General features: G+C 42.1%; 1 protein-coding gene across 2 annotated transcripts in view; it reads left to right on the top strand.

Annotated features, from left to right (window-relative positions):
* LOC311264507 (adenylate cyclase 9) overlaps window positions 1-25,963 on the top strand; it is a 42,548-nt gene that overhangs the window by 352 nt on the left and 16,233 nt on the right. For both annotated transcript variants that reach the window (XM_084365417.1, XM_084365416.1), the window contains exons 2-3: window positions 645-4,833; window positions 25,764-25,963. In XM_084365417.1, coding sequence (XP_084221543.1) covers window positions 2,940-4,833; window positions 25,764-25,963 — 2,094 coding nt within the window. In that variant the 5' untranslated portion in view covers window positions 645-2,939. The remainder of the gene's footprint in view (window positions 1-644; window positions 4,834-25,763) is intronic.

The following is a 25,963-nucleotide window of genomic DNA, read 5'->3' as shown; positions in this document are numbered from 1 at the left end:
CTAGCTAACTACAGAGCTATCTCACGATGATTCTAGCAATGCATAGCTAGCACTAATAAATAGCTGGCTAATATGTGTGAGTATCTATCTTAGCTGTTGAGTAAGCTAACGTCTGTAATAGAGCTGAAAATAAAATGAAAAATGTCCAAATACAACCATAGTTAACTAGCTATAATTAGCTATTAGTAAATGTGTAATGTATGTTGTAGGCATACTATACTTCAACATTATGTAGTTAGCTAAATTCCTCAAATTATTGTGTTTTATTCACTTTTTGGGCTGCTTTAATGCATGTAAAGTAACCTTTTAAGATAATTATGGCTCAATTATGGTTACTTTCATTTTCTTTTGATAAATGAACATTGTGTCTGTGAGATAGACTAAACAAAATACAGAATAAAATGAATTCAATTTAAATAATTCTGACCATGTATATATATTGAATATAGATTTATTGATGTATTTTCTCTCCGTATTATGATCCCAGTATTTGGCTTTTATTGTGGGGTTTAACTAACAGAATGATCACCCTACATGTGAGTGTACTTCTTTAAACCTGCATGGAAATGTTAAACTATTTCATTGGCCCTCTTGAAAGGCAAGACCGGAAGCCGTGTTTTTTTAAACAGTGGTGTGCTTGACAGGCTGGTCCCACCAACCCGCACCGCCACAACAGCTGGGGGAGGATTTCCGACCCAGTCACAGCGAAGATGGTGGCAGCTACGGGAGTGGAGATATTACGTTTGCCCGGATAAAGACGGAAAACCAGCCGCAAAACTACCGCTGTGGCTCTGCTTTTATTTAGCCCCCAACTCCAGTGGAGAGCTATATCAGGGGGGGAAAGGGAGGCAACCAGCGGCGGACGGAAGAGGACGCACCACAGCCAGAGCGCACAGTGTTGTGTTTGTTGGACACATGCATGCCAGCGAAAACTAGTGCTATCCAGACCTAAGGAATTGGCTGAGATAAGAAGATAGAGGCATTTGTTGGGCGGTTTTTGATAATCCCACCGAAGACACATCCAAGGGCTTTCCTTCATTGCTCTGGGGATTTTCTACTTCTTTCCTCTGGGGGGAATGCGAGGGGAGGAAATCCAGCCTCAGCTCCAAATAACCAGAGACTCCTAACTGGGTCTCCTCTCCAAACGCAGGAAATACGGCCTGGGAAAAAAAGTTTGGGAGCTTTTGGAAACGAGAGGGGGCCTATCGCTGACGTTTTGCACGCGTTTTACGACGTGACTTTTAAGTAGTACGTGTTTTTTTTAAATTTCAGATTAAGCACTCCTGTTGTCCCAAATAATACGCTGAGGAAAAGCATTCAAATGTTACACGCCGTCGGTGTTGTTATTGCAAGAGTTTTGATCATCACTATTTATAGACCAGCCTGTTCCGACCGAGGCTGTTCCTCATAGCTGTATATTTTGCCAACTGCGCGCAACAAGTTGCAGACACTCCCAGCAGAGGCGAACCGACACTAATTTGGGCCAGCGGATGGTATTTTCTGCGCTTCTCTTTTCGGATTACGCGTCTTTGAATAGCACATACCCCTCCCCGACCCCCTCTTTGGAAGGCAGAGGGGGAATAAACGGTGGAGATCCGGAGAGGGAGTTCAGGAAAGGACGGGGCTGGATCCGTGGGAATAGGCCTGCCTGTCAGGCCTCTTATGATCTGGATCTTGGACTGGACAGGGCTCCAAAATAACTCGGTCTGGAATATTTTCAAGGGCCCCGCTGGAAAAAAGATGGAAGGAGCATGTATGGGAATAAGAAATGCATTTCCTTAGCACACTGAGCCACGCGTGACAGGGGATGTAGAGGAAGGTAAAGCCGCTTTAATTACCGATCACACACTTTTCTTTTCTTTTTTAATTAACGGAATTTAACAGTTTGGCTTCATTTTAATTTGTACGTGACACGTTTTGAAGCATTTAAAGTAAGAAAACAAGAAACGAGTCTGTTAAATTGGGACTGATCAGATATTTCTTTATCTGGGGATGTTTTTCTCATAGTTTGGAGGCTTTGTGATGATCATGTCCACACATTTTGATTTGTAGCACTACTATCTGTTCACGAGGGCAGGCTCTGAGAGGAGAAAGGAAGTGTAAATGGGCCATTCGTCGCGCACGTCGCGGAGATAAGAGGGGACAGTGTAACTTTTGTAGCCACTCGCTGTGCACAACGCCAACTGTTGACAGCCTCTATCTGTCTCTGCTCACGCCATGAAGCCCTGGACCTGAGCGCTGCTGCTTTTCCACACAGACAACGTGATGTCGGGATGAAAAAAAAAAATCTGGGCATTTTTCCTGCACGCTGTCTGACTTTGTAATGTCAGCGGTATCGAAATATTGCGCACATCCAGAGGAGGTCATTTCCAGCCATGTAACGTCAGGACTGACTTGATGAAGGCATAAAAAAAAACAAAAAAAACCCCGTTGCATCACTAACCAGTCCTTTCCGAGAAGGATGTTCAATTCAGGAGGCAGAAAGAGTGATGACAGTGTTTTTACCGCAGCTGGAGAGAAAGCCGGGCTCAAACCCAGAGCCTCTTTGGAGAAGGATACATGTAATGTGAGTACTGACGCAAACCCGGGGTCGGATAATGAACTGCTCAAGAAACTGGAACGGCGCGTCTTGTGCGAGTGAGTGTGCAGGCTGCCGTGTGCGTAGCGAAGACGTCTGTGCCGCGCTCACCATTCATGCAGTGTGATTATTCCAGCAAACACCTTTGGTCTCTCTCTCTCTCTCTCACACACACACACACACACACACTGTGTCTGCTGCCTGTCACTCTCCCGCCGCCGCCTCCTCCCCGCTCTCGTGCCACATGTGCACACGCGGCACCCACGCACCGCGTCTAATTGCCTGAGCGCCATCGCAAGATATTATTAATATTTTACACCTCTCCCGCACACCCTCTGTTTTCCTCGTCGCACCAGTCAATATGGCCACTCTGCAACATCACCGGCAGCTTCTCATGCATGGCACGGAAGTGAGCTGCGACTCCAGCGGGGATGGCGCCGTGACCGTGCGGATTACCAACAGCGCGCCACACGTGCATCAACATGAGCCGCTGAGGGCTGCCAACAGTGGAGCGGGAGATGCTGGAGGCTATGGGGCAGTGAGTAAAATGAACCCTAACCTCCACAAATACAGCATCTCCTCCAGCTGCAGCTCAGCAGACTCCAGACCGGCTGCGACCTCCAGTACCAGGGTGCGCAGGAAGGCGCCGCCGCTGTTTGAACGCTCCGCCGCTCAATGCTGGGACCCCAAGTTTGACTCCCCCATCCTGGAAGAGGCGTGCCAAGAGAGGTGCTTCCCTCAGACACAGCGACGTTTCCGTTACGTTCTGTTCTACCTGGCGGTGGCAGCTGTACTCTGGGGGGTGTATTTTGGGGTCAACAGTGACCGCTGCAACCCCATGGCCTTCCTCGCCCCCACAGCCTCCTTTTTAGTCGTCCTTGTACTCCTCTTTTTGTTCACGTTTACCCAGCCCTACACATGGCTGTACAACCAAACCTCCTTGCTCCTGATCGCGGTCACCTTCGCCATCACCCTAGCTCCACAGATACAGACTGCTGGCTACACCGAGCTGGAGTGGGCTGGCGGTGGGAATGCCTCGTATCGCTCAACTGACAAAGTATCACCATCTCCAACCCCTTGCATCTCCCCTGTAGGCACATTTTCCCTGTGCATCGAGGTTCTGTTGTTGTTATACAGTGTCCTCCACGTCCGCCTGTATGCCTCAGTGATGCTGGGGCTCCTGTACTCTATATTATTTGAGGCATTAGAATGGCTGCCATTGCTTCAGCGGAGTTATGAAACTACTAGATGGGGGACAGGGTTAGCAGGTTCAGGTTCAGACTGGGAAGGAGACACCCTCCGCTGGCTTGGCCCAGCCAAGGCTCTGCTCCACTTGTGTGCCCATGTCATTGGCATCCACCTGTTCATCATGTCGGAGGTGCGTTCCCGCAGCACCTTCCTCAAAGTGGGCCAGGCTATCATGCATGGCAAAGACTTAGAGGTGGAGAAGGCCTTGAAGGAGCGTATGATCCACTCGGTCATGCCGCGACGAGTTGCAGATGAGCTGATGAAGCAAGGTGATGATGAGGGCGGTGGTGAGAACTCTGGCAAGCGTTATTCCTCTGGTGCCTGCTCTGCCTCAGCTGTCTCAGTGGGTGGTGGAGGGAGCGGTGGAGCTTTACAAGCCCAAGGTGCCACAAACCCCAAAAATCACCCTCACAACAATCACAAACGCAAGAAGACCTCCATCCCACGTGGACAGATAATCTTCCGGCCCTTCAATATGAAACGCATGGAGCCTGTCAGCATCCTCTTTGCGGACATTGTGGGTTTCACCAAAATGTCTGCCAATAAGTCCGCACCAGCCTTGGTGGGCCTTCTCAATGATCTGTTTGGACGTTTCGACCGGCTCTGTGAACTAACCGGTTGTGAGAAGATCAGCACTCTGGGAGATTGCTACTACTGTGTGGCTGGCTGCCCCGAGCCTCGCCCGGACCACGCCTACTGCTGTGTAGAGATGGGCTTGGGTATGATCCAGGCCATCGAGCAGTTCTGCCAGGAGACATCTGAGACCGTCAACATGCGTGTCGGCGTCCATACAGGCACCGTCCTGTGTGGGATCCTGGGAATGAAGCGCTTCAAGTTTGACGTGTGGTCAAATGATGTTAATCTGGCTAACTTGATGGAGCAGCTGGGCGTGGCGGGCAAGGTCCACCTTTCAGAGACTACTGCCCGCTTCCTGGATGACCATTACCAGAGGGAGGATGGACAAGTGGCGGAGAGAGCCGGGCAGAGTGTGGTGGAGAAACTGAAAGGTGAGTGGCTGTTCACCTCTGACTTCCTCATGACTTCTTTACATAAACTGAAAGTCAGTGTGCAGATGTTAACTATTTAGTCATAGATATTAATATACAATCCTGAAAAGAGAATCACTGGTCTTGAACATAGGCTCGACTGATTAATGGTTATTACTTACATACATTTGCAATTGTAAAAACACCCATGTTTATCCTAAAAGGCCATTGAAGTGATAAAAAGATGAACAGTGCAGCAAAGGGTAAAGTATGATAACAATTAGTCATTCAGTACATGTAGAAGATAAGGGCTGAAAGCACACATTGTCTGAATTTGTACAAGTTAGCACATGGTCATCAGGGTTGAGTAGGGTCACTGCTGCCTAGAAAGCACTAAAACATGTTCTCTGACCAGTTATTCCTGTTGAAACCAACAGAAGCAGAAGATCAGGCTACAAGATTAAGAGGTTAGAGAACCAGGAAGAGAGAGATGTTTTGGTTCATATCAGTTATCGGATAGCAGACAGTTGACAGTTGCAGTCAATGAATATCAAATGTCATTGTCACTACCTGAAGAGTTGTTTTCAGAAATCTCTAAATCAATTTAAATCATCTGTGTGACCTCTATTGCCTCATGCTACTGTATCAGTGGTCTTCCACAAAATTGTATGAATGATAAGTTGTTTATTTTGGAGCAGCACCCTGCAGACTTATTTTGGAGCTCCATATTTGAACGACAGAGGCCTGTGTCACTGAGATTAAAACGTTTAATCTCCAAATAAAACAAATGGATTTGAAATCCTTGCTAGAGACAAATGTAGACAGCTTGCATAGCGACACTGTTAATGGATACTTGTATGGCAGGACCAGTATACATTTGGCACATAGAGCAGAGAAGATGTGTGACTGTGACTCACACATTAGGCTGATATATTTGATGGGCTTCCATTGGCTAACAGTCGCTGCAAGGTTTGGTTCTTATCTCCGACTGCGTTTGTGAACTTGCTGGTTTGGTCGGCCAGAATGTTTGAGCTGGAGATTCCAGCTGACAGGACGAGGGCCGACTGGCTTTAATATCTTTTTAGGCAGGTGTGTTTCTGGATTCATCATATTGTACCCATTGCTTATTAGATGGGAACAGACAGACACCACAGAGGGTAAAAGATGTTTAAAGAAGTGTGACTTGGATCACTGCAACTTGTCCAACACCCACTGCTCATATTGTGTCCACACAGACACACAAACACACAAACACACAGACACACACACACACACACTCAGTCTGTCTCAATATTCTGTGGAAAGCAGCATCAATGGAGCTAATCTCTCCAGCAGGGAATTCCTCTCGGGCCGTCTAATCTTAGGTCCCTTGCAAACAGAGACTGTCTGTTCTATTGTCAGGCCTTATGTCAGGGTGTATTCACACTTGGCTCTAAATGGTGCCATCACTCTCTGTTTCCAGACTAGCGAACAGTGACAGAGTGAGATGTTGACATACAGCTTTTGTTGAGGGAGAGAAAAGAGGAGAATGGCATCTAGTTTTCCCACTGAAACAGAGACCCACAGTTTCCTGCTCAGAGAAAGAGATGACCATAACAGTTTGCTTCTTTAACGAGAGAGAGAGAGAGAGAGAGAGAGAGAGAGAGAGAGAGGGGTTGACACAGGTTTTTTTTTTGCATAGAGATGGACAAAGTCTCATTTTGAGAAAAGTCAACACGCCACTTCTTGTTGGGCAGAAGTACTTTGTGGGACTGAGTTAGGGAGAATGGTCGAACTTGATGAACAGATCATTTTTTGCAGTTCACGATGTTAGTTGGCTCAACTTGAATTTGCCATTTGCCAAAGATTCGTCACCTTGACTTTCATGTCATCTTTCTCCCTGAAGACAAAGTCTTGCAATTAATTTTGAGAGATGTTCCGATGATATGAGTCATAATTAGTGGGAATGACTTGGCATCACAATTTTCATTTTCACAGAAAAAAATAAATAATATCATGATGATGTGACATTTGTTTGGGTCTGTAGCAAACAAATGTTTTCTTACGTCTAGTGAACAAGAACAAGAATTATAGTGCATATCATACCTCAAATAATCTATCTATCTATCTATCTATCTCTCTCTCTCTCTCTCTCTATATATATATATACATACATATCGAGCCATCCCTCATCTCTATTGCTCCCCTCTTTTTCATTCCATTCAAAACACACAAATGTTAAAATCAAGTCAGTCATTTGGTTTGAAAGGAGATTATGTAGATGTTATAAGCCGCAGTAGATTTAATAGCACATTTATTTAAAATTTTACATTTTATTTATTTATAAATCACAGTGTCTCTTATCCTAGTCTTTACAGCTTATCACAGGTGATGAACTGAATCGTTGGGTGTGTTTTTTTAATTCCCTACCTCTCTGTCTGTTAGCTCTTCTGTCTTTCTGCCCCTTTAATTCCACATTTCTCTGTCTGTTTTTCCTCATCCTGGTTGTGTTATCACATTCGTGGCCTCAGTCTCTCACCTGTCACCCAGGCCTGTACATGTGGTCTGTTGTGTAACACTGCTTTAGTGCTGTCTGTCTGTCTTTAGTCAAGGCTTTGCAACGGATCCCCCCGGCAGGCCAAACGATAGCTGGCTTTCAACCATTCTCGCTCTGTTAGCTCCTAAATACCCATCACCCCGCTCTCCTTTTAACAAGAACAACTAAGCAAACCAAGCTCTGTTTGACCATGAGTGCAGCCAGTTGGTAAGCTACTGTAGTTTGTTGGTAGTTGTATCAGAAATTCACTGTATCTTAGAAATCTGTGTAATGGATTGTGAGGGACGATGCAGTGGCAAACAATCTCTCATTGCTTGTGCAATTTAGGATCATAGACTTTGTCAAGACTATATTAACTGCCAATTCTCACACATCTGCTTTATGTACTGTATGTCACGAAAGCTGAAGGGATGACTCATACTGCGATCGACAAATGCATTAATTATGCAGGTATGCAGTTACGAATTTGAATACTAGGCATGTGTGCAATGTTTTCAATGCTTTATAGTACTTCTAAGTAAGATAAAACGTTCAGACTGGGTTATAGTTTGAACTGTGCAAGCACACTGTAGTAGTATAACCACTTTATTAGTTGTTTAATGAAAGATTATGACACAGTTGTTCTAAAATGTGAAAAAGGTCAAATAAGAATGAAACTGAAGTGGTTAGGCTGCGCTCAAGTACAGGAGCAGTTTGATCATCTGAAACGATGTCTACACCAGGGTTGCAACGATGTGAATCTTCTTGTTGTTGTTATTATTATTATTATCATTATTATCCGTTACTTTGGATAATACGTTGGACTTCATTATTTTGTTAAACAAACATTTCACAAAATATTATGTCCTGACAGAAACTTGATAAAAACTTGATATAAATAACACTAATACATTAGAATTTATTACTGTAGATAAGCAAATGTACAGGGTATGATTAGTGTCAATTTTCATACCACGGTATACCTTGAAAATGATCAGCCCTAGTCTGCACCAACACATTGACCATACATTTTTCGAGCTATTATTGAATACCTCTTCTCATCCTTGCAATTTCCATTAGCTTTTCTGATGTGACGCATCGTTATTTCCCCACAGTAGCAAGATGCTCTGAGTGACGCAAACAAGTGTACCATGCTGTTTGCACACGCTGGATACTGGAGTCAGCAGACGGATTAGTGTGGCTGAATGTGCTGCTCTCACTGTGGCATCTTAGCCGCAGCCACATTGAGCACGTTGCTACCACAAGTTATTACATTTGTTGTGAAGCTAATATATTTTAAACACCACACTGGTTTACAATGTGTCCCATTAGGTCAATAGGTTTGTCACTAAAGGGATCCTAAAAGGCACCAAGTACAAACTGAGTTAGGTGATCATTGGATTGTGTCGAAACTGTTACACGTACATACATCTGTGCTCAGTACTTCGTCCCTTTGTCTCGTGAGAGTACCATTGTCAGTTTTCACTTTGTTGTTTATGGTATTTTTTCACATCCAACTCTCATTTATATCCAGGGAGACACTCTGTTATTCATCCCTCCATCTTCCTGTGCTGCCTTGTACCTGAATCTCACTGTTGTCATCAGTTGCTCCTGGTCCCCCTGCTCCACATGCCTGTGTCTCCTGCGTCCTTTCATATCCAGTCCTGCCATCTCTCTGTTCTTTTCCTAGTGACTAACAAACTTATATTCACTGCAGGTTGTGAGCACTGCAGTTTTCTGCTATAGGTTTTTGTTTAGCTGGTTTATATCCTGCCTGTATCTGCTGTGTTGATTTTTTGGGCTCTCCTTGTTGAGCGTTGTAGCGTAGAGAAATTTGGTTGTAGTTTAGATAGATAGATAATCAACCAAATTTCCCTACGCTACAACGCTCAACAAGGAGAGCCTAAAAAAAATTAACACAGCAGATACAGGCAGGATATAAAGACCAGTAGTGTGTGTGTGTGTGTGTGTGTGTGTGTGTGTGTGTGTGTGTGTGTGTGTGTGTTTGTGTTTGTTTGTGTGTGTGTGCATTATACTGTGTTGTATAGTGGCATGTTATATATCTGCAGACTGCAGGTTTGGACCTTGAACTGTTCCAGTGGTATCATAGGGTCACACTGGCACCTTGTCAGTTTCTATCTGTGTGAGTCTGGAGGTACTCTCTGTGTGTCTTTGCAGATAGGTGCTTGCTTGTGTGTGTCTTTCTCTTTTTGCGTGTCTGTGCGCATATACGCCTATGTGCACACAGAAGCCCGTCCTTCCAGTGCAGCGTGTTGCAGTGGGAACTCCATGGCTTCAGGCTGGTTAGTCTGTGCTAAATCAAACTTGTCACCTAAATATGCATCGGCAAATGGCAGATCCTTAACCATAACCAGGCTTGCCCCAGTGAGTCATGGGCTTTGCTATTATACACTCTGTGTTTGGCTTTATGTACTGATTTCTGGTAAACACTTAAACCGTCTCACAGGGAGGTATCTCACTTCTGTACCTCCTCCATCAAGATTCCTATCGCTCTCCTGCTAGTTGAATAATTATGTTGCGCAAAAATACATTTCTTTTCATTACAAGCAACAATTTTCTGTGTCATGGACCTGTCAATAGTTCTCTTGATTGGCACTTCTTTCTCTGCAGAGAGAGGTTGGTGAAAATGCCTTCTTTCAGTAGTTCATTGACCAAAGGTCCTGCTGACACTGGGAATTTCAAAGCTATCAGTGAAGAAAAGTCTGGAAAGTCGTCCCAGCAAGATGGTTCTGGGTTCAAGTTTGTTTGTTCTCCCCTTTTTGCATGGGCTTCCTCTGGGAGCTCCGGCTTCTGTCCACAGTCCAAAGACACACAGGTTAATTGGTAACTCTTGATTGCCTGCAGGTGTGAATGTTGGAATTTTGAACCCATGAGATCATCTGATTAATCGATGAACTGATCAACAGAAAATTATACATTTAACCATTTAAGTAATTTTCAGGCACACACACCAGATCTTTCTCACTGTAAACAATATATCTGTTAATAAAAAAGATGAATAGATAATGAAAATAAAAAGAATAATAACTTAACCTAATTTGAAATAATTCTTTCCTTTTTTAATGTTATTAAAGTGCAGAAGAGGCAGAGAAGAGGAGAGACAACAGTACCAGTTTTCTCTCTGCTGCATTATAAGTGCCTCTCCTCAGATCTTCACCTTTCGATGCTTGCCACGGCCCTGCGTTGGCCAGTCAAAGTCAAACACAGCGCGTGTGTATGTTTTATAATACAGATAAGACAACCAGGACATAAAACAAAATGACTGATCAAAGTCTTTGTGCCTTAGATACACAGACACACATTTATATACAGAGTTATTTATAACTGGCAGGTGAAAACAGAAACTAAATTAGGCTTTTACTATTGAATGTGTTCTTTTTACTTTTCTTTCTGTTTCTCCCTCTGCTTTTGCACTGCTTTTCTGCTGCACTGTGACACACACAGCCTTCAGTATGTCGTCTGTTCTTTTATATGCATACAGTACACTACCCTGCCCTTGCGACTGTGTTATATGTGTGTTTGTGTGGAGAGCGATGCATAAAGTTGAGATGAGACAGTGCCCTGAGGCCTGTGTCCCAACATGGTGTTGTCTCTCCCCCGCTACTCGTACCTCATTGGTTTTCAGCAATGCTGTCATGACAAGGTTCAAAGGTCAACTGTAATCGCTTGACTAGGTGGTCTAGTAAGCCTGTCTGCGTGCCTCTGTCTGCGTCCGTTGTTGTGTATGATAACAGAATGAGTAGAAAAATGCTGTCCAGTAACAGGAGAGCTGAACGTTTGACAGCGGAGGGACGATGGAGACCAGGCAAGAATTCTTGGCAAAGGAGATAGAAAGGAAAGCCAAAATGGGACTTCAAATGTAAGATCATACCTTGTGATTCGTCTAGACAAGCAACATTTTCACTGTGTCCTATGTCTTTACCCAAGGTGTGACAGTCACCTCTGTGGCAGGAAATTAAAAGAGGACCAGGGTTCATATTTTATCCCTCAGTGATCCTATCCAAACTGGGCTTCATGTGACTTAACGGTGGTAACCAGTAAAGAGCAGCATTGTAATTTGTCTCGCTTGTCATATTCCTCTTAACTCATATCCATGACAGAAGCAGTGTTTTGCCACTTTGTCAGCCTCATTTAAGACAAATGTAAACAAATGTGAATCACTTATTGTGCCCGAGAGCATTTTGTTTCAGTGGAAGACTCTGAAGGCTCTGTATAAAATTTAGATTATTTTATTGGATAAAGATTTATAAGTGTATATAGTTTCATGGATTTAGATTAAAATGTAATATTCATTCAAACAATTGTTCAAGAACCAATCACAACGTTTGCTGACTACAACTTTGGGGTAGAAAACCCCCACATCAAGCACTAACTTGCACATAATTTAATTGTCTGTTTTCATGATGTCATTTCAAAGTATATACATCTCATTCATCTAAAATACGTGTTTGATCTTTTCACATGTCATTAATAACAACATGCAATTTACCTGTCAAAGAAAATGACAGCTTGAGTTTACCACAAACTAGCAAAGAAACAAGACATGAAATAAACATGGCAGAACGTCGCATAGATCAGACGATCATGTTGTACTATATATTTTAAAGCGTTACAGTAGCAGCTGAAAATGACAATAGAAATAAACAAGTTTGCTAATTCAACTGCCAGCTGGCTACCTGGAAATGACTGTTGTTTTTAGCGTGACAACGTGGCGATTCAGTCTATTATAGCACTGATTACTGAGTCTATTGTCATTGATAAATCAATGGTTGTTGTTCTAAAGACCACAGGGGTGGTTTTGCAGTTTTTTAGTCCTTTGTCTACAAATTGCATATACTCTACATTTGTTTTCCAAACCCTCTGCATTTGAAAATACACACTGCCAACAAAGATGACAGAAATGCCTTATCAGTGCATCTGTTCTGTCTGTCTTTCCAGCAGTGCACATACACATCCTGTACCAGAGTGAATCCACATTTACTTGTATTATGTACGTCAACAGAATTATATTCGGTACATCCTTATTCCATTATCATTAATGCTGTGTGTGTGTTCCAGAGAGAGACAACAGTGACGCTCCAACACTAAATCATGATTTAACAGTGACAGCCAGTAGCTAATGAACCAGCAGTGTATAAGTAGATGCCAGAAGCACTGATAGCAGGAGCCTCTTTCTTTCTTCTGTCCTAACCTTCTGCATCGCGCACATTCTGTCCTAACAGACCTGTAATACCCATTTCTGTCTTTCCCACATTTTTTTTTTCTCTTAATGGATCTGTAGTGTCACTCATTCTCCCACACAGCTGTCTAATCAATTTCTTTTATTCACCCAACCCGCGTTTCCACATAGAAGTTTGTCATTCCTATTGCTCAAGAATGTGTTGAGTCAAATGTTTTCTCTGTGTGTGTGTATGTGCGTGTGTGTGTGTGTTCACTGTTGATAAGCCCGCCCAACCCTGTCCTGGTCTGATTGCAAGTGTAGTGTGCTTGCATGTGCACACAAACATATACACCTAATCTTTGACTAGTCTTTCCTAGCCGCTTGCTGTCCATGTGATACACCTTTCTGCTTTTGGTACAAGTCTGAGTTCATTTCTGTAATTAGATAAATTCCAGACAGATGAGTCACCTGCCTGTGCTATATTTAATCATTTTGACAGGTCTGACCAGTCTTGTATGTGTGTGTGTGTGTGAGAGGGAGAGACCAAAGGTTGCACATGCTAATGTTTGTATGTGAGATGTCATACAATGAAGCATTACATCAAAGTGTAGACACTTTATATTATATTTGCACTTGTGTGTGTGTGTGTGTGTGTGTGTGTGTGTGTGTGTGTGTGTGTGTGTGTGTGTGTGTGCTTGTTTGCCTGCTATTTGACAGACACATCTTATTGTGTCTCGTTACAGATGGATTCCCTCACTACCTGGTCTCATTGCTGTTTTATTACACACAAGATGACTTGCATTTTCTTCACTGGCGCCACCCTGCTGTAGTCAAAATGTGTTGCTCAAAATACCTCACAAATAATTCAACATTAAGTAGATATTGATGAAGCTGGCTTGCATAAACACTCAAGTTGTGTGAATATACAACAATACAATCTCCACGCAACCCTACCCCACTCATAAAGTGTCTCTCTCTGTCCATGCTATGTGAATAAATAATAATAATAAATAAGTACATTTGTTTTAAAGGCTGTGGTGCAAAACTTTCTAACTCTGGAGCGCAAGTGCTGTGCTAAAAAAGGTTAATCTACTGTGCTGCCCTGCTATTGATTTTATATAATTTTCGATTGGAATATTTCATTTACGATTTTCAAATTCACATGCCTACTTTTAGCTACCTTGTTGAGACCAACTTTGAACTCAGCCTTCATTTTCATCTCAACTACACACTTGTAAAGTTTTGTGACAGTATCTTTCACAGTTGTGACCAGTGTTTTCAAAAATATCAAAACATATCAATAGTGAGTATTTGAAACTGTTTCAATACTCATTTTCTATATAGGCCCGCCTCCTCTTACTCGTCAGACTATCGTCAGAAGTAATTTATCCTGATTGCTGTTGTGTCTACACATAGTACACAAGCCTTGTTATAGGCATCTTTTATTAAAAATCAAAATGTTTTTGCCGCAGTGTTGTGTTAATCTTTCGCCATAGTATCAAACATGGTATCAAATATCAATATTTTTTAAGGTATTGTATATAGATAGAAATTCCAGTATCGTGACGACGCTAGTTGGGATGCTATTGCACTGACAAAAATCTGTCCACAGACATACAGGCAGACAGACATAGAAGCAACTGGCAAAGTACTCAAAATCAATTCTGTGGTCGTTCCCACTACAGAAGGTGTCTCCAAGTGCACATTTTGCCATGGTGACACACACACACACACACACAAACTCACATTGTGTTAGCATTACCACCCGACACTGTTGCGGTTGGTAATAAAACTCAGTCCTCTATCAGTGTGGGGTGTTGAACTCTACCTTGTCATGCTCATTGCTGCTGATCAAATGCTAGATAATCCTGATAATTTACTTCCTGTGGACCCAAGGCCCTGTGTGACACGTCTGTCATACTGTAACTAATTGACCAGCTCATACAGAATATATGAGTGCCAGATAAGCAGGGGTGTGTGTATGTGTCAAGGCTGGGCCATGACTGTCTGTAAACATAATTTTGGGCTCATTACATGTATTTCTGTAGCACATTAAAATCTCCCATTTACCAAATTATTCTGCTGTTAAATATGACAACTGTTTAAAATTCCACTTCTGCAACAGCTGTATGTGCCACTGTGACAACAGCAGCTGGTCGCCTGTATCGCCCTGTGTGTTTATATGTGTGTGTGTGTGTGTGTGTGTGTGTGTTTGTGTGTGTGTGTGTGTGTGTGTGTGTGTGTGTGTGTGTGTGTGTGTGTGTGTGTGTGTGTGTTTGTGTGCGTGCCAACTACAGTACTCTGGAGTGGTGCTGTGTTAAACGGCTGATCTGAATAATAGATACAGAGCGAAGCCTCAAGCCTGTTAAAAAATCCATGAGCTTCCTTTGCACTGGTTTGTGTAGCTGAAGTGCAAGTGAAGAGAGTGAAAACGAGTTTATAGCCGGTGTGGGGAAAAGTAAGGATAAGATTTAGGCAGTCACATACCCAGTATGTGAAGACATAATCGAAGAGAGTGGAACAAACAGATATTTTCAGAAGAATGACTTTGCTCAAATCTTTTAGGCTATAAAGAAAATGGTCTGGGAGATCTATAGTGACATTTTTACATTACAGTATGTATTCGTTGAATTCTTCCACTGTGTCCAAATCCATTGACCTGAGTTATGTGTTTCCTGTAGTAAATTAAAAAAAAAAGGTTGCTTAGATATAAAGTGATATTAGGTAGGTGATATTGAGTGGTGCTTATGGTAGCCAATTACGCTAAATATTAGTTAGCCCCTTTGCCATGGAGCTAGTCGTCCGCCTACTCTGCCCAGACTGGCAGCTCCCAGTGAACACAGGCGGACTAGGACAGAATAATACTGCCTCTGAGAAGACAGAGGCCAGTTGGACTACAGGTAATACAGGTGACACGCCTGGTTTGGCACCTGGAACGCCAGGGCTTAGTCAGCAAATAGGACCCCTGACGTAGCTGCATAGCTGACCAAACTAACCACATAATGGCAGCAGAATTTTGCAGCAGTTTGTTAGCAGCAAAGCTACTGGTATCTCACCATTCAGAAACTCCATAAATCCCCTCAGTACTTAAACTGACCTCTGTCATTTTCGGAGGCTGCGTATGGCCCCAGTGTGAAGGTGTTCATTTGGAGGCTGCTAGCAACTGTCAACAAACAGCCAGGTGTCACTTTAAATTCTCACAGTTAACAACTGTAAGACTTTTGCAAAGCATGATAGGTAATTATTTTGAATATTACAGTAAACTAACAAGGTACACGTGCTAACATGCTTAAAGGCTAACAACATGCTAACAAGCAATATGTTTGGGTTAACATGAAAACTGCAGGTGTAGATGCAGATACAGTATCATAATGTAATTTTACATTAAAAAACTGTATTTTCCCAGTAAAATTGTGCCTGTAGAAATACAATATATTACTGTGATATTCATCAATGTAATAGTGATATAATTACAATATACTACTGTGAATTTACTGCAATTATTACCCTGTAATTTACTGTAGAATACCAGAAATATCTTTACAGTGCAGAGTTGAGGCAGAGTAGCTGGCGGACATCAGTGGGAAAACCCAAAAATATTTTTCCATAACATATGATCTGTTTTCACCCAAATCAGTGAACAGAGCTATAAAGTTATTTGCACACTTGTCTGTCAGGGTTAGGGTTTAGCTGTTATAGCTTATAATAATAACATATAATAGAAAAATAAAATAATAATACTTCGGCAATAGTCACACTCTGTAGTAAAGGTCTAACCTGAAGTTATGTGTTAGGCAAGGTGAGGTGTGCCAACTCGCTCTTAACTCACCTACTTCAGTTAATAATTTCCCAGTTAGTTTTCCAGCATGGTCTCAGTGTAGCAATACGAAGTTGTTTTGTTCAGTATTTGTAGGTGAAGAATGACTGCAGGGGAATAGTAAGAGCAAAATCACAATATTACCGTGGAATGATAATATATTTTCAGATGCAGTGTTTTTGCTCAAAACATCTGAGATTTCTGTCTAACAATTGAAGTACTGGCCTTCAAAAACCTGTATCAGTCAAGTCATTCCATAAACAGCATGTAAAGTGCAGTTCCCCGGTGGTCTGTGGAGAGAGTTGTGTGACATTAAAGAATAGAACATAAGAGAGAGAGAAGAAGAAGAAGGAGAAGAAGAAGGAGCATATTTTCTGGTCATGACCCTTTCCCAAGGATTTCCCACAGTCTAGTTTAGGGCAGCGGGGGAGGTATGTGTGTGTGTGTGTGTGTGTGTGTGTGTGTGTGTGTGTGTGTGTGTGTGTGTGTGTGTGTGTGTGTGTGTGTGTGTGCGCGCGCGCGCGCGCGTGTGTGCATGTGCATGTGCGTGTGTGTGTGTGGTTGGTTAATGAGAAGGATTGTGAAACCATGGCATAGAGCGGAATGAATCACTCGATGTAATGGTTATATTACTCAAATGAGACCATGCAACGTAAGTGCTTTTGTGCACACATGAAATATGTTGTATGAAGGGATGACCTTATAAGGATGATGAACATCCGTCAACCTGCTGCATTTTAATAACTCACACTGTGAGCCTACCTAGTTAATATTTGGCCAAGTGTGTGCCACATGCATGAAACAAATTGACATGGCAGTCGTCATTGGTGTCCCCTCTGCAGCGGGACCAAGGTTGGTCATTTCTTGCTCAAGGACTGTCCTCTGCTGCTGAGCGACAACCTGCCTGAGAGAAACTCGGAGCCTCTGTGAAGTGAAACACTTAAATGTCTTTTAACAGCTGTGTGTGTGTGTGTGCGTGCGTGTGTGTTTATTTGAGTGACGCAGTGACAGTCGGAGTGCGTCACTGTTCCTGTCAACCCACCGCACTACATGTCACACATACACACTTGAACGACCTTTTAGATGGAAGAGCCATTGATAAACAGATGGTGATGAAAAATGGATAAATGTACTTTTGAACCCTTTTTGCCTTGATAATGCCTTTTTTTCATAAATCTCTAAGCAGTATTGTTTCCTTCAGCATTCAAGACTCTGATCCACCAGGCTGCCCATCGATGCTTTATTAAATCCCAAGAGTACGATTTGATAGGAGAGATAACGGATGAGAGGAGAAAAAAGAAAGGGAGGAAGGAGAGGGGGCGAGTGAGGAACTCCCTGGACTAAAATGATGGCACAAAAGAGGGAAGGGAGGAGGTATGCATGGATGGGAGGGAGGAATGGGAGGGTATTTGATGGAGGATTGTGTGAGAGCCTCATCCCTCGGTTCCATCAGCGTGTCCAAATATGGAGGCATCTGCTATTGCACGAGGCCCGTTCTCAAGACCCGCCACTGACCAGGGAGAAAACTGGAGAATAGGGAAGGGGGGGGGGTAGAAAAAAAGACCGGTGTGAGAAAGTTTAAGTGAAAGGAGGATGGCTGAAACATGAGAGCACGAGACAGTGGAGTAGCAAGATATAAAGATAGGTAGTCGGAGGCGGTGGCAGATGTAAGGTTTGGCAAGACAAAAGGGAGAAAAGTTGAAGGCGAAGGTTAGAGCGTCAGATGAGTAGAAGTCGGACAGTTGGAAGGCCAAGTCTGAGAAAAGGGAAAACAAGCTGAAGCCTATTTTTAGTGCTTTGAGTTGTTTATTTTCTGACTTTTCTGAGCAGCAAGATGAAAGTGAAGAATGAGAGAAAAGGTCCTGCCTTCATTTTCCGTTTTCTGCTTCACTCTTGAGGTTGACTTAAGTTACTTTGATGCTTAATTTGGTTGAATAGATGCTGCGTGCTTCTCTTTGTCTCCCTCTGTATTTCATTTTCACACACACATTCACTTTTCTGTGTGTGGGACCAGAGGGGAGGCGGCAACCTTTGGGTCACTGGGGATGGTTTTGATCATGTGGTTGGAGGCCGCCATTAGATCAAAGGTCATCCGACAGGAAGTGCAAAGTCCTGATTGTGGCGGTCTTCTGGGGATTGTCTGAAATGTCAGCTTCAGTCTCAAAGATTCACCCAGAAACAGGACTGCTGAGCAGGGCCTGGGTGTGCGCGTGCGTGTGTGTGTGTGCTTTTGCACATTTTTTGAGTCGGTATGTGTGGCCTACATGTGTGAGTTTGTGCACAAGACTTTTAGAGGAATTGTCTTGTAGGAGTTTGTGTGTCTTCATTCACCTGAACTCTTGTGTGAGTGATCAACTCAAGCCAAATTATAATTTGTTTGTTGTTATAATTTGTTTAGCCCTTTGTTAACTTGAATGGCAATAAAATCAATTGTGTGGCTTGTTGCTGATATTATCGGATGTACTATCTGATATCTAATATCTGATATTATCTGATGATGAAACAAGTCATTTTGTGAGGGTTGTGACTGAATCATAACAACAGAAAAAACATGCCTACCCCTTCAGCCATTAATATCAAGATGTTTTAAGATTTTGTGATTGTGATTTTAACTGCCTAATTATGTGACAACCTACAGTACATATGACGATTTACCTACATGCTTATTGAACGTAATCTGGTGTGTGACTAACTGTCTTGACCAATCATGTTACTACTTACCTTTCCACACTGATCATAATTTGTGAGGCAACTTTTTCTATCAATTCATTGTTTATTCAGTGTGATGTCACCAAATAGTGAAAAACACCCATCACAATTGCTGGACGCCACAATTGTTTGACATTCAAGTCAAAGATGACTTAAATATTTATTTTAATTAATTATTGAAATTGTTTAAGGATTATTAGTGTCGAAATATTGATTTACCAGTTGTTTCAGGGCTAGTGCAATGTGTTTGTATCCGTATGCACGGCTGTGTTAGCGTGCTGGGAGTGCGTTCGTAGGGGAGTCATTTTCTGATGTGTGTGTGTGTCTATGGTGTGTATGGTCTTCGTGTGTACATGTGGAATGTAACGACTCAGCTCCGCTTCCTCTCCATTCATCCCTCTGTTCATTCATTGATTCATTTATTCATGTGTATTGACTGTTTACATTTGAACTCTTGAAATTAGCTGCCGCACGTAGTGTGAGTGTGTGTATGTGTGTGTATGAGTTGAGACTTGGGGGGTGTTTTCTTATAAATGAGGGTGTGAGAGGCAGAGGCGATCATACTGCAGTGCACTACCTTGCATGAGTCATACACACAGGAAATGCCAAGTTTGTGTGTGTGTGTGGGTGTGTGCGTGTGTGTGTGTCTGTGTGTGTGTTTTCGGGTGTGTTCACTCAGATATGTCATCCATCCAATATGTCTCAGACAGGCAGATGCTGCATATTTCCTGGAAAGGTTGTCCTGCGTGTAAAGGGCTCTGCCCTCTCTGAGGATTTGGTTTGTGTGGTCACTCTACACGTGAACGACCAACAAAAATGAACATTTATTATTGCCGCGTTTTTGCAGTGCAATAAATGACTCAGATGTGTCTCTTTCTATATTATTTTGCGCACTTGGGAGTGTAGGCAAAGTTTCAGATAATAACAATGGAAGAACTGTATATTATACTACAGATTACTATAGTTGTTTCCATATGCACTTAAAGACAGGTGACAGATTAAAGGAAAAACAGGAATAAATAAGTAGTAAAACATAACAAATGCAGATGCACCTACACAGTGCTCACTCAATTATTCGAAAATTATCATGTGAAAATGATGGGTAACAATTTATAATAACCATCATTAACAAATGGATAATGTATAGTTAATTCAACTTCAGTTCATAGTTATTTCACTGCCAACAAATAACAAAATGCTTGATCAAATATTAATGAAGCTGTTCATTCAACTGATGATGGTAATACCCTGATAATAATTAACAAATACTGTGTAGTTCATCTATAAACATTATTTAGATGGCCATTTTAAAGTCGCAACTGATGTTAATAAACCTTTACAATTGCTTAATAAATGGTTTATAAGCATACAGTGAATTTGCGATTAACTAAAGTTTAATTAACTAGAAATTTAACATCTATCAATCATGGTTATTATAAAGTGTTACCCACTTTCTTGTTTTTGTGAAGGCCTTTGCAGTCGCCAGATATCGGGCCAATTAAGAGCCCCCCAGTTTGAGCAGGCTTTATTGGTGATGTGAAAGTTGTTTGATATTGTGAAACTTCACTCACATTATAAAGAAACTAAAGAATGAGAAAAAAGCATCTACGCTGGGGATATCGCCTGATTGGGGGACTGACAGAGAGAAAGTGAACTGAAACTTAATTTGATTCGTTGTGATATTAATATTTTTATTTATGTAGTTCAGTGGTTTACCAGTTATGCTGATGTAACTACAGTTGCAGACTAGTCTCTGACAGTAGACATAAACCTGGGATTGCAGTGTCATGGACATGGCAAGCTTGAAAACTTATCCGACAAAATACATACATACAATGCAACGTGGTCTGAACCCCAGTACACCCTAAAGTAGTAAGACGCAAATGGATCAAGTCTATCTCATTATGTCTCTGTGAATGTATTAGGGATGCAACAATATTCAATATTTTATCGAACCGTTCAATACGCCCTGTTAGGTTCAATACACAAAGGCAAACAATACAATACAATACAATACAGTACAATACAATACTACAATAATGTTTGCTGTTTAACTTGATTGGATACTGCATATGTTTTTTATGGAAGGCAATTAAAATAAGTGTTACATTTTTATAATAAGGTTTGTGGTTTGACGATATCTGCTTTTAATTATTTTTACATGCAGTATTGCCTTTGCTAGTGTGAGTAGTTTTATATTAAGATATCGAAACCGTACCGTTACCGTGGCCCAAAAACTGTGATGCATACCAAACTGTGGGAAAACTGTACCGTTGCATCCCTAGAATGTACATACTGTGTGGGCATTTCTTTGTCTTGGCCTGAGTGTGTGCGTGTTTGTATCTCTGTTTATTGTAGTGGTAGCAGCTGTCCTCAGCTGAACCCTCCAGCCGGCTGGTCTGAATAAATCAATAAAAACCATTGAGCAGCATTGAGACTTTAGAGTGCTGGTGTCAGTTTCTTTCCCAGAGTGCTGCATTTACAGAGCCTGGAGAAGATCAATATGAAAGGCACCCACACTTGCAGACACACACACACACACACACGCACACACAAAAGCTCAACATTGTGTTTCAACGACTTCGGCTGCACAAACTCAGTAGTAAAGGATTAGCTTTGTTATGCCTTAGAGCTTGGATAAACACACATAAGATATCGTACGTGTGGCACTTTGTTTTGTATCTAGAAAAGTAGTTGTCTCTCAAGCATACACAGATTAACCTACTGTGCACTTGTTGGTCGGAAAACTACAATTTTTCAGTGTCTATTATGTCAAACCTTTAAACACCCTCAAATTTCAAGGCCTGTTTGAGAGTTTAGAGCGGGCTGTTGATAAAGTTAGAAAGCTGAAATCGAAGTAGACAAGGAATGTGGGTTATGTGAGGCATGCTAAACTCAGTGACCTTCAAAGTACTCTCGGCCTCTTCCTCCCCCTCGCCATCCCTCCGCCGTTTGCCACTCTGCTTTCCCTATCGCCTCTGTGTCTTTAACTTGTCAGCATTTTCCCTCTCACGTTGAACACAAGCTAGAGTAAGAGGGAAGACCTCTAAATACGTGTCCGCAGTCATTGTCCACACTTCACTAGCTTGAGTGTTTTCCAGCCTTTGCTAAATAACTTCTTTTTTTAAAATTCGAGATAATGAATCATTTGAGGTACTTTTATCACTTCAAACTGGAAGTAAGATGCTATATGTATGCAACGACCTGTGTCATAGGAGTTTTCTTAGTGAAAATCAGAGAGAAACTCTGAAATCAAAGGAAAAATGTAAGTGTTAATCAGGTGTTGGTCCAAGAGCCACGAGAACAGCTTTAACGTTGCTCGGCATATTGTTGGCACAGTCTTGAAAACTGGAAGGATGAGTGGAAGGATAGGAAAGATGTATGCATTTAGTTAGGTTAAGGTCTGGTGACTGTGAGGGCCATTTAATTGACATCATTTTACACTCCTGATAACGTACAGTATTTGCCTGCTGTTTAGCTCATGTGTTGAAGGTGCATGTTATTATCTAGTGTTTTTGGAGGAATTATCGTCTATACAACATGTAACTAGCAGGTGGCAGTTTCTGACTGTTGCTCATACGAATATAACTTGATTCAGGCTTTTCTTGGAACAAGTCCATGGGGAAAAAAAACACTGTTATGTGTATCTTTATGTCTATTGACATGTGAAACGCAGTATACTGCATATGAAAAAAATATTGAAATATAAAAGAAGAATGTCTTTACCTGTGCTTCCTTCTCTTTGTATAAGGACCACTCTTACTTGACCCCACATTCACTTACTCGAGCTGTTTCTCTCAATGTAACAAGCTTCGGTCTCTGATAGTGACCTGCTGTGTGTGTGTGTGTGTGTGTGTGTGTGTGTGTGTGTGTGTGTGTGTGTGTGTGTGTGTGTGTGTGTGTGTGTGTGTGTGTGTGAGCGAGCAATTGGAGATCAAGAGCAAAATAAGAAGAGGCAAAGCATTATTAGGCAATTCAAAGCCATATGCTTCACTCGAAGGCTCCTGTTAACAACCATTAAAATCTGATGAGTGCACAACTCTCGCCTAAGAGCTAATGGACGGCAGAGAACAGCAGTGAACCTTTGCGCGACAGTCCATGTGCGTCTGTGCATGTGTGCAGGTTGAGGTCTCAGAGATGGCCTTTGTCGCCTGCTTGGCACAGGACTCAAACCCTTAGTTAGGGCTGTTGTTGGCTTGAAGGCAGAGGACGTCTGCCAAGTCTACACTGTCCAAGGGCCCGGAACAAGACTCGTAGTGCTTCTAGACTTCCAAGATAAGTTCATTGTTAGTAATGCATTCACAACTAATTTAATTTTAGCAGAGACAGGGAAGCAGGACAAAAAGCTGTGGTGAAACTTAATCGCGCCCATTGGTTCCATAGTGGACATCTTAATCTTTGATGTATGTTTTTTATCTGCAGCTTAAGCCAAATTAACCCTGTATCAGTGAAACAACAATACACCAAATCATACAAATTGACATTAGTTCTGCCAATAATGAGATCAGTTTTTGTCTTGTTCCTGAAAGCGAAACCCAGGGCTGGTAGCAGTGGCACCATTACAGCAGCTGCTCTACAAAATGTCCTGTTAGTTACAATATTACTACATTAGATTTCTCTAAGATTTCACTGACCTGCTAAAAGGTGTAATATAAATGAAGAGAGTAGGAGAAAAGGAGTACCTCGAACAGAGAGGAGGAGGATGAGCAGAGATTGAGAGATATTAAAAAAATGGGAAAGTGAGAGGAGAGACAGGCAGACATGAGGGGGAGTCAAAGGGCTGTGTGTGTGTGTGTGTGTGTGTGTGTGTGTGTGTGTGTGTGTGTGTGTGTGTGTGTTAGATTCACTAAAAATGTTGCAAGTATACTGTAGTACACAAAACAATTTACGAGCACACCCACTCAGCATCAGACTGACGCACATGCTTTCACATATGGGTTGGATGCTCATCAGTCACACTTACACAGACTGACACATCATCACACATATTTCCTTTTTCAGTTTGATTAAAAAACAGCATGTCGGTTAACCTGACACACAGCCGGGTCATGAGGAGTTTCACTGGATGGATCTTTTCTCATTTTGGGAAAATTCAATCCTTTTTCTGTACAACTGTGGGATTCTTTTGTGCCTCCAACAGAGAGCAATCCCGTAATGTGTTTGAACCAGGACAGATCCTAGAGTTTCTAAGTGTTGCTCTGTTCACTTAGAAATGACCTTTTCACATCACGCATCAAAGGGAACAGAGTTTAAGTTAAATTCTTCTTGTGTGGCAGCATCAACTTTTTTAAAAGGATAATCACAGAGAGTTTTGCTTTTTTGTGTTCTTAAATTTTGTATGCTCATTTTCAGGTTCATACTTTTAATTTGGGTTAGCACCAGAATAGGTTTACATGCGGACCTTCACAAAGGTAGCTCTCAAGTGGTAGGTGGGGATACTTAGACACTCAAGCACTGAAAAATATTAATTACTGACAGCCGAATTACCTTTATTTTAAAGGTAGAAATGATCTGCTGTAAATATATGAAAAAATAAATCTTTACTTTTACATAGCTGAGCCTGGCACACAAAATAATACAGTACATTTGTCCAGGACGTCTTTATCTCACATACTTAAAGGCCTACTGATGCAGAAGTGGGCTGTAGTAGCGTTGATACAAAAACACAGAAGTAATATTGAAAATTGGCTTCAGTCTGTGCTGTAGCGACAACTCTTGCACATGGAGCAGGGATTCCTTCTTTGAGTAAATAGTGCACATACCCAATGAAATGTTACATCAGCAGTCTGTTCAGTAAGCCCAAAAGACTCCTGGACCAGTATGTCCCTGTATGGCCTACAGTAGCTCCTCCAGACAAATCGACATGCTAACAAGGTTAGCACCTTTAGCTCTTTGAACAAAGAGGCCAGCTTGTCAGGTTACTGTGTGTTTGGACAGACTGATAGTGGGCTGGCTCTGGGCCATCCCTCTAATCCACTGTTTGTATATATCCTTGTTGGCACTACAGCCAGTGTGAACATGGCCAGAGCTCTGAGCTGATGTGCAAACATAGTTGGTGAAACTCCCAGTATTGCATTACCACCTGTTTGTCAGTGTGTGTGCCTTAACTCAGAGTGGCAGGTGATTGGCTGATGGAGGTATTTTGCAACTAGACACTATTTTCAGAAGTGAAAACTTATCTCAAAAAATGTAAGAAATCATAAAAGCCTGTCACTCAGAAGGTAACAACATTTTGTTGTGAGATTCAAAGTCAGATTTCATCAGATGGACAAAAACCTGTTTATTTCAAAATGATATAAAGCAAAAAGACACAAGATGGTTTTAGCATCTTTGACTCATAGCCAGCAAATGTTGGACAATGGTATTTGTGCTGGATAATTGACAATCAGTTATCAAAATTAATTGACTTATTGTTTCTGCACTAGATTAGAGAACGCAGATGTCCTCACATTAGAGGATTTGTTGCCCGGCGACTGTTGGCATAAACATATTGTTCATGACTTTGTTGAGATCTGGCTTCCTGTGTTACACGTGACTATGAATTAGCACTATTTTTATCATCTGTGGATGAAAACAAAATTCATAAGTGGGACCCCTCTTTTGGAAATGATGTCTCTTTTGTATATTGCATTACTTATCTTATCTTACTGTTACTTTTACGTCAAACCAAGAAAACGAATAAAGTCGCGTTTATAAAGCCTGGGTTTTCTGTTTGTGCTTCTCCTCAGGGCTGCAAACCTACCTGATCTCAGGAAGGAAGTTGGAGCACAATGTGCAGTGTGGCTGTTCTCAGGTAGGATTGTCAGGCGGAGATTTTGTCGGGATCAGCCTGTCCTCCTGCCCTCAGCCCCGCACACCGGATCTAATCCCTGGCGGAGCGCAGGCTGCTGAGCCCCTGCTGCCCCACCAGCCACCAGACAGGATCGGG

Source organism: Pagrus pagrus (assembly GCF_965226575.1).
Source record: "Pagrus pagrus genome assembly, chromosome: 2".
In the NCBI taxonomy this organism is placed as follows: Eukaryota; Metazoa; Chordata; class Actinopteri; order Spariformes; family Sparidae; genus Pagrus; species Pagrus pagrus.
Note: the sequence above shows the minus strand (reverse complement) of the source record. Positions and strands in the feature narration are given on the sequence as shown.